We start from the raw sequence: 9,977 nt of genomic DNA on the forward strand, positions 1-9,977 counted from the left end.
AGGAGGCAACTCTTGTTCAGAAGTGATAGTCAAAATGGAATCTGGAAATGTTTCAAAGTTAGAATTTTCAATCTGTGTAAGATTAAGGAAACTTAATGCAAGAAGGATGGTTCCAAGGACTTGATCTCCTTTGGAATGCTTTGTAATGATTGTTATTAAGTCTTTCTGACTTTGTGCATAATCATTACAAGAGGATCGATGCATATGAGTTTAGAATCTAATAGATTTCAGTAAATGACATGAATTTGGAATTCTTGCATTTGCAGTAAGGATTTGGGAGTGTGAAAAGAGAATCATTGAAGTTATGTTCATTTGATCTAGTTCACAAAATAAAGATCATAGTCAAACATATTATGCATACTTGGTGTATGGCATGACTATTGTTTAGAAAACATAGTGTGCATGCTTGGAGCATGGGACAACTATTGTTTTAAATTCAAGAATAATGTTGATAGCTGAAACAATATACAATGTATAATGTGTAATTATATGGTGATAAATAAAAAGTGTTTTATTTATATTCATAAGTTCTGAGACCATATTGGATTCAATTATTATTGTGTTTCACTTTGCGTGTTTTGACTTCCCGAATAAACTAGGTTATTCTTCCGGAATGACTAAGTTATTCAAACCATCCACAGTCGGTCATATGTTGGAAGTAGATATGAATTAAGACTGTCATGGGTTGGCTTGTAGAGGTCTAAGTTGTTGGACAAATGGCTACAACACTCATGAGTGCTCATAAGTTCTGAGTATTGGATTCAACCCGCGCTCATTGGAATCACTTCATGGGTTTTATCACGAGTGATCATGAGACGATAATATCTTATATTCTTCAAACCTAGAGATATGAGTTGTTACTATGAGTTGATAGTACATTGATTACACGTAACGCATTGGTAACTCGATGTTATAAAATGTGTCTTTGTGTATGATTCAACAAGTAGTAGAACAAGCCATATGATTTGAAGTTTATCCATTCCTTTTACCTTCGGGATGAAAGCGATATCTGTGGGCCCCTTGATGATTTGATGATGACAAATGGAAGTGCTCGGCCGGGCCAAGACTGATTTGATTTGTTCAATTAGTCAGTCGTCATAAATCGGAAATCGGGAAACAACAAATGGACAGAGAGAATGATTATAATCCATGTCTCAGTCCATATGATATCTAGAATGGAGGAATATATGATCTCTTATCTAATGGACAAGTCGTTGACAAAGATCAGAGTTCATCTACAAGGTCAGAGTTCGACAGAAGCTTTTGAGAGCTACGATTGCTAGTTGGTTCCTGAAGTCATACGCAATAATAGTTTTAGACTTATCCAAGTGGGAGACTGTTGGATTAATGTCTAAGTCCATAACTATAATTGGTAAGACTTGACCCGACCCGGCATGGTCCATTTGGGTTGCATGGCATCATGCACTTGGATAGACTAAAATGAGAGAAATAACACTTAAGGTTTGTTAATATATTATAAGTTCTAATATATTAATAAGGTTATTTAATTAGTATTGATCAAGAATTAATTTGGAATTAATTAAGTGATCAAAAGAAGACTAATTAAATATATGGGTTGATTGTGTAAATCATTCGTTCTTATATGTGTGGGCTTGTGATCCAAGATTCCTTATGTTGGACTACGTCCATGGGGTGACCCATGGATACTCCATGGAGGTTAAAATCCATGGAGCATAAGGAATGGGTAAAGTCATGAGTTACATGGTGTAACCCTAATAGCCACCATATAAAAGAAACCCATGGCTCAAGAAATCGTGACGATTACTAACACTAGATTATTCTAGAGAGGGCTAACCGATTTCATGAAGTGTTCTAGTTTCTCTTAAGTTATTCCAAGTGCTTATGGTGTTGTGTGAACCATTTGAGGTGTCACACTTGGGGCACTAAGCACTCAAGCTTCATGAAGACAAGCACTATCAAAGAGGTATGTATTCTATCTTGTTATATCCATTATTTTGTATGCTAGATTAGGATAATACCTTGGATGTTCATATTTGCATGTATAATAGAGAAAACATAGATCCAAGGTATTTAGGGTTGCATGTACACTTAGGAGTGTTAGAATGCTCATAACCCAACAGTTTCCTGAACCTAAAAAAACTTTTCTTTACGCTATAGAAAAATCATAAGATGTTTGTTCGCGAAAAATCCCAGTATACTAAATTTTTTTTAGTATAAATGATTGTTTCAAAATATCAAAACGCTAAGGATGTCGTATGTTGGGTTTTTATTCAAAAATTGTTTCAAAAAACATAAACATAGAAACGAAAGACTTCAAATTTAAACAAAATAAAACTAGTTCAAATCCAACTAAAAGATCATTTTGCAAGACATAGAAAGGTTAAAACAGTCATAGAATGAAAGTGACACAACCTTTGAAGACTTTGATTCTCATGGTAGATTGGAAGTTGATGAAGTGTGGCATGAAACTTCAAAGGTAGAAGTTCTCTAGAGATATCCACCAACAATAAATCAACTTGATAAGATGCTAGTTTTCTTCTTGTAATAAAAGAGTCTCTTAAGCTCTTAAGACAAAGAAGCTAGTTTGCCTTAAAAGAGATTATTCAAGTATTATCTTCATCTTTATGTTCTTAGCACTTCAAGAGAAAAAAACTAGAGAAAATATGGAGATGGAAAGCCACAAATTTTGTGGTTTTCGCTTGTAAAAGAAAGGAGAAAACTAGTCTTTTAAGTCCTTATTGTAAGCCTCTATCCCATGGGTCTTAGCACTTTAAGACCCATGCTTTATCAAATAAACTAGTCATTGTTTCTAAGAACACGGTATGTTAAATAAATTAATCAAAAGCAATATTCTTTCTTCTTTATGGTCTCCTTGAATATTTTATAAAAAGAAGAAGCTAGTTTTTATATAAACCTCTTCAAATTTTTATAATTCTTAAAACATATAAATCCATACAAGACAAAATAACCCTTTTGGTCTAAAAAGATATACATGACATAATAAATCACATCTGATCATATACTATGATATATTTTGATACTTAACATTGAAAATTAATATTTTTATGAAATAAATAATCTACAATTAATTACAAAATATATATATATATATATATATATATATATATATATATATATATATCAAGATTCAAATTCTTATAAGTAAAATATTTGCATCAAGTTGTTGTTAGTGTGACCCTTTAGTATTATATATCATCTAGCAATATCATTTTGTAATGACTCTTGGATATATAGATCTTTCATCATAATCAATCCACAACATAAGTTACAACGTCAAGACCTAATGATTCTAAATACTCTTGCATGTCTTCTCTTTAATCACTCAACATCCTATTCATATCTCTAGCAACTTAGCACCACTAGATGTGATGCATATAATTCAAGTGGGTTAGGTTGGGAAACCTAGTGAGATACATGTGGTTTTCTCAATCCCACAATATTTTTATGATGATAATCCATAATTAATAAACATGTAGAACTAACTATTACCATAACACCATAGATATATAATCTAATGAATGTGAACATACAACATGAAAGTACTAGGTTTTACGTTTGTGCCCTTGATAAAATGGGTGGTGGAGAATTTTTATCCTAGTCATCACCATTTTCTGAGTCATCACCAAAACCAGACTCTCTCTGCAACCCCCCATTTATTAAATAAATAAATAAATAAATTGATAAGTGTATAGTATCCCTAAAATCAATAATTTATATAGCAAGGTGTTGGTCCCAGGGGTTAATTGTTACAATTTTAGAAGTTGGGGGTTAAAAGTATAAGATGTGGATTTAATTTGAAAAGTTTTTAGAAGTCAGAGTGCGTTTGGTAATCATGGGACTTGTTTTGAAAGGGGTTTCAGAAGATAGTGTATAAATGGTAAATTTAGTATCTATTTGGAAAGAAATTTGTCATGAGGGGTTATATGGTAACTATTGGAGTTCATTTGAAAAGAATGGATGGGGAGGGACCAGAAGTGTATATTTGGTCATAAGTTTGAAAGAGACACTAGATATACCGGTATCCCTTCCCCACGTCGTATCCTAAAACCCTAAACCTATCTTCTCCAGCGGCCATGCAAAAGTTCAGCCACCATCACCTCTCGTGAGCCTATTAAAGTAATTCAGAGTACAGGTCATGTTTTGGCTTATGCACATTTTTATTTAATTTCTTTAGCTCTTAGTAGAAAAGAATAAGTCAAGATCATGTGGGTTAGTGTCCCCTGGTCTCTAGCTAGCAGTTGCTATTTTTATTCAAAGTTTTGTTTAAATAGTTAGGTATGTAGGAGGAGTTGGTATCCTCTTTTCTCTTCCAGTTTATGAATAAGAAATTTGCAGCTTTCTGCCCCTGTCCTGTGTTTTACTTTCTTGTCACATTTCTCTTTTAACTCTGCCCACTATGCTATTCAATTTTTATCCCCTGTTGTGTTAATTTCAGCATAAAGACACAAATACCGCTGTATAAGGCCAACATTTGGTATCAGAGCAAAGGCTAGTTGTTGCATGCCAAAGTATCAGACTCGTGAAGAGATGTCAGGAGGCAATGGAAATGGAGAGAAAGAAGGACAGATCACCTTTCATTATCTGATGTTGTCAAGAAGCAATTACTCTGCATGGGCCATAAAGGTGAGAGTTTTCATGCAGGCCCAAGGAGTCTGGGATGCAGTGGAATCCAGGACTTCAAACACTGTTGTCGAAGTAAAGAAGGATAAGATGGCTTTGGCTGCTATCTATCAAGGGATACTAGAGGATTTGCTATTGTCCTTGGCTGAGAAGAAAATAGCCAAAGAAGCTTGGGAGGCATTGAAGACAATGTACATGGGGGCAGAACGAGTCAAAGCAGCGAGGATTCAAACATTGAAGGCTGAGTTTGAATCCTTAAACATGAAAGAATCATAAGGAGTTGATGAATTTGGTGCGAAAGTAAGCAACATCATGAGGACCATACGAACATTGGGGGCACAATGATTGAAGCCTACGTTGTGAAGAAACTGCTAAGGGCAGTCTCGACCAAGTTCCTTCAAATTGATTCAACATCATGAGGACCATACGAACATTTGGAGACCTAGAGACAATGACAACCGAAGAAGTAATCGGAAGGCTAAAGGCTCATGAGGAAAGGATGAAAGGGCATGGTGAAAGTGATGAAAGAAAACTACTCTTGACTCATCAAGAATGGTCAGAGAGAAGCAAAAAGAAGATAGAAGGAGACTCCAAATCCAAATAAAACCAAGGAGGGTCTGGAGGCTCAGGAGCACGAGGCAAAGGAGGAGGTAGAGGTACTGGTGGTCGTGGGACTCGTGGAAAAGGAGTTTCACACTACCAGAAAGATGGAGGAAGAGGCACATCCAGTAATCAAGATAAAAGCAAGATCCAGTGTTACAACTATCAGGAGTATGGCCACTATGCAGCGTAATACCCAAATCCAAGGCGTGAAAGAAGTTGTGAGAACAACCTGATCCGTGAGCAAGAAGACAATGAGCCAGCACTACTGTTAGCATCGTTTCATAATGATGGAGAGGCTGGTGAAGTGTTTTTAAATGAGGAAAATGTAACCCTAGAACTGAGAACACGAGAAGAAGAAGTAAATAGGTCAAGTATGTGGTATCTTGACACAGGGCAAGTAATCACATGACCGGTGACAAGTATAAGTTTCGTGAGTTAAATGAAAAAATTCGGGGGTATGTAAAATTTGGAAATGAATAAAGGGTGAGGATCGAAGGAAATGGTTCAATCGTGTTTCAATGCAAGAATGGTGATCATCGAAAGCTTGATGAAGTCTATTATATCCCAGACTTATGTAGCAACATAATAAGTCTAGGACAGCTGGCTGAGGGAGTAAATGAAATCAAGATCAAGGACCCGTTTCTATGGATTCATGATACAACAGGTAAGCTTCTAATGAAAGTGAGGAGATCACCTAATTGACTCTACAAAATAGAGTTGGTAGAGGCTAGATCAATGTGCTTAATTGCTAGAATTAGTGATCCAACATGGCTGTGGCATGTGAGAATGGGTCACACAAATTTCACTTCAATGAAAAATATGTCGAAGAAAAAAATGATTGAAGGGATACCCAAATTAAACATCCCTACAAAACCATGTGAAGGGTGCTTGTCTGTAAAGCATATAAGAAAGCCATTCCCTTCACACTTGAGTTAGAGGGCAAAGAAAAGGCTTAAGCTTGTTCACGGTGATCTATGTGGACCGTATCACCCCCTACACCCTCAGGAAGCAGGTACTTCATGTTGCTAGTAGATGATTATAGCATAGTTACGTGGGTTTACTTGCTAAAGTAAAAATATGAGGCCTTTGATGTATTTAAGAACTTCCAAAGGAAGGTGGAAGTCAAAACAGGGGAGAAGTTGAAGATGTTCAGGACTAACCGTGGTGGTGAATTTCTATCAAATAAATTCACCGCATACTACAATGAAACAGGACTGGAAAGACAATATACATCTCCATTCTCTCCACAACAAAATGGGGTTGTCGAGAGAAGGAGTCGAACAGTATTAAAGATGGTCAGGTGTAACTTGAAAACCATGAGGATGCCAGATAGCCTGTGGGGTGAAGCTTTTAATCACTCTGTTTATGTTCTCAACAGAGCACACATAAAGGCTTTGAACGATGAAACCCCATACGAGATGTGGACCGGAAGAAAGCCACACATTGAACATCTTAGGGTGTTTGGATGTGTGGTACATATGAAAGTTGTCAAAGGGCACTTGGCAAAATTGTATGAAAGAAGCATTCGACTGGTACATCTAGGGATTGAAAAGGGAACTAAGGCTTATAGGTTGTTGGACCCGGATACTGGAAAGATGTACGTGAGTAGAGATGTGGTCTTTGATGAGCAACAATGTTGGGCGTGGGAGAAGAGTACGAAAATCAAAGCGATACCGGGCATGAGTTTCACTGTCGATGGTTTCAACCTAGATGAGGTTTATGATGGTGAGCTCGACTGCGAACCTAGTATGCCACAACATGAAAATGGGTCATCACAAAATGTTAGTGATTGGATTGAAGGTTCATATCCCATTAACTCACAACTGTATTCACAAATGAACCCACCTGGAATGCACTCAAGTCCACCATCAACACCTATTTCCCAAATTACGCCAATTTCACCTGTATCACAAGACAGCTCAGCTAGTACCGCTTCCAGTTCCACAGGTGGTGGTGCCCCAAAACGCTATAGATTGCTTACGGATTTGTACGAGAACACAGAGGAAGTCCACATACCACCAGAAGAGCTTATGATGATACACAACAATAACGAACCAACATCGTACAAAGAAGCAAGTAAGAAAAGGGAGTGGGTAGAAGCAATGGACGCAGAACTGGCCTCGATTGAAAAAAAACAACATCTGGAAGCTAGTCAATCTTCCAAAGAATTGAAGGGCCATCAGATTAAAATGGGTATAGAATCTAAAACGAGATCCAAATGGGAAGATTGTGAAATACAAGGCTAGGATTGTGGCAAAGTGGTATATTCGGAAGCACGACATTGATTATGACGAGGTATTCGCACCGGTGGCCAGAATTGAGACAATTCGACTTATCCTAGCCTTAGCCAGATCAAATGCATGTAAGGTGCACCAACTGGATATGAAATCGACATTCCTAAATGGCGACTTAGAGGAAGAAGTCTACGTTGCCCACCCAGAAGGATACCAAAAGAAAGGTGAGACTCAAAAAGTCTACAAGTTGTCAAAGGCCCTATACGACTTGAAACAGGCACCCAGGGCCTAGAACGTCTGCTTGGATCAACACTTAAAGAAAATAGGCTTCAAAAGGTGTGCCCATGAATACTCAGTCTACACAAAGAATAATGATAGGAATACTCTAATCGTAGGAGTGTATGTAGATGATCTTCTGGTAATAGGAAGTTGTCCTGCAAGTGTTCAGACATTCAAGGAGGATATGAACACCAAGTCCGAAATGAGTGATCTTGGTCTCTTGACATACTATTTGGGGAATGAAGTGAACCAGCATCCAGATGGAATCAGTCTAAAGCAAGAAGCTTATACCAAGACTCTTCTCATTAAGACTTGAATGCACGACTGTAACCCCTCAAAGAGTCCAATGGAACACAAGCTTCAACTTCGCAAGAATGAAGAAGGTGAAATGGTAAATCCCATAGAGTATTGAAGTATAGTTGGTGGGTTAAGGTATTTGACCCATACTCGACCAGAAATCACCTTTGCAGTTGGAGTAGTCAGCCGGTTCATGGAGAGACCAATAGTTAAACATCTTCAAGCCATGAAATCAATACTTAGGTATGTTAAAGGAACACTTGATTTTGGTTTGAAGTACTCTAGAGGGAAGAAGGACATCAATCTCAAAGGATACACCGATAGTGACCTGGGAAGTGATGTAAATGATAGAAGAAGTATAGGTGGTATGGTTTTTTATGTCAATGAAAATCTCATTACATAGGCATCTCAAAAACAAAGGTGTGTAGCTCTCTCTTCTTGTGAAGCAAAGTTTATGGCAGCCACTAAAGCTGCTTGTCAAGGAATTTGGCTGAGAGGACTCATTAGTGAAATAACTGGGCAAAAAGTACCACCTGTAGCATTTTTGGTTGATAACAAGTCATCCCTTGATCTAATGAAAAACCATGTGTTCCATGGCAGAAGTAAGCACATCGACATACGATTTAACTTCATTTGTGAATGTGTGGAAAAGGGTGAAATCACTGTGTCACATGTATGGAGCAAAGAGCAAAAGGCAGACATTTTTACAAAGCCACTGGGAAGATTGAAGTTTGAAGACACGCGATCACTCCTTGGAATTGAGAAGATTTGAAAGGCCAGAACTTCTGAATTAAGGAGGGGAAGTATTAAAGTAATTCAGAGTACAGGTCATGTTTTGGCTTATGTATGTTTTAATTTAATTTCTTTAGCTTTTAGTAGAAAAGAATAAGTCAAGATCATGTGGGTTAGTGTCCCCTGGTCTCTAGCTAGCAGTTGCTATTTTTTATGCAAAGTTTTGTTTAAATAGTTAGGTATGTACGAGGAGTTCGTATCCTCTTTTCTCTTCTAGTTTATGAATACGAAATTTGTAGCTTTCTGCCCCTGTCCTGTGTTTTACTTTCTTGTCCCATTTCTCTTTTAACTCTGCCCACTGTGCTATTCAATTTTTGTCCCCTGTTGTGTTAATTTCAGCATAAAGACATAAATACCCTTGTATAAGGCCAGTAGAGCCTTCCCAGTCGTCGCACCTCTACCTGTTGTTCCGAACAGAAGAAGTTCCTTGCTGGAGTACCATCAATATGCGACTGTCAGAGATGTCGTGGGCATCAAAGGACCACGAAGAACCAGGGAAAACCCTGTCATGTGCATCGTTGTGCAAGTCGTCAACAATAATGAGGCCCTCGGTAAGACTGCTCGCCACTCACCCTTCTTCTTCTTCTTCGTTTCTATTGGTTCGATGTCGTGGGACACCAATGTGCCACCGGTGAACTTTTTGGCTACCGTTTCTATCTTTTTCGATGGAGATAGCCACTTCAGAGGTGGATGAATATGAATGTCATCGTGTATTCAGGCTGTCATCAGTTTGGGTGGTGTTGTATGTGAAATATCTAGCCAAAAACCCGCCCCTACTTCATGGTGATGGCTGCCACCTTGTTCTACCGCCCATTTCCGCCACCAGCCACCGTAGGAGGTGGCTATGTTTTTGTTTATTAGTAATTATGAAGAAGCATGTGTGATTTTTGGACAGGAACCACCACCACCATTGGAAATGGTAGCTGCCGCCGTTGTGCCGTTGCTGTTGCTATCGGACCTCCACACGCCGCCATGAAGTGGGTGATCGTGTGCATTCCCGAGAAGGAGGCATATTTTGTGGTGTGTGTTTTGTTTAGCCGGAAAACCAAGGAAGCCACCACAACCATCGTAAGGTGGTGGCTGCCGCCACAAGCCACTGCCGGCCACCACTAGGGTGGTCGTGTGTGTGTTAGAGTAGTTAGTGTGTGT

At 38.2% G+C, this 9,977-nt stretch overlaps 1 protein-coding gene across 1 annotated transcript; it reads left to right on the forward strand.

The window, feature by feature from the left end:
• Positions 1-5,074: 5,074 nt before the first annotated feature.
• Positions 5,075-7,472, forward strand: LOC145029631 (uncharacterized). The gene is made up of 2 exons (XM_078978125.1): positions 5,075-5,178; positions 6,338-7,472. Exons 1-2 carry the CDS (start codon positions 5,075-5,077, stop codon positions 7,470-7,472), a joined length of 1,239 nt encoding a protein of 412 aa, XP_078834251.1.
• The last annotated feature ends 2,505 nt before the right edge of the window (positions 7,473-9,977 follow it).

This window comes from Lactuca saligna, chromosome 2, assembly GCF_052625555.1.
Source record: "Lactuca saligna cultivar CGN05327 chromosome 2, ASM5262555v1, whole genome shotgun sequence".
NCBI classification, from domain to species: domain Eukaryota; kingdom Viridiplantae; phylum Streptophyta; class Magnoliopsida; order Asterales; family Asteraceae; genus Lactuca; species Lactuca saligna.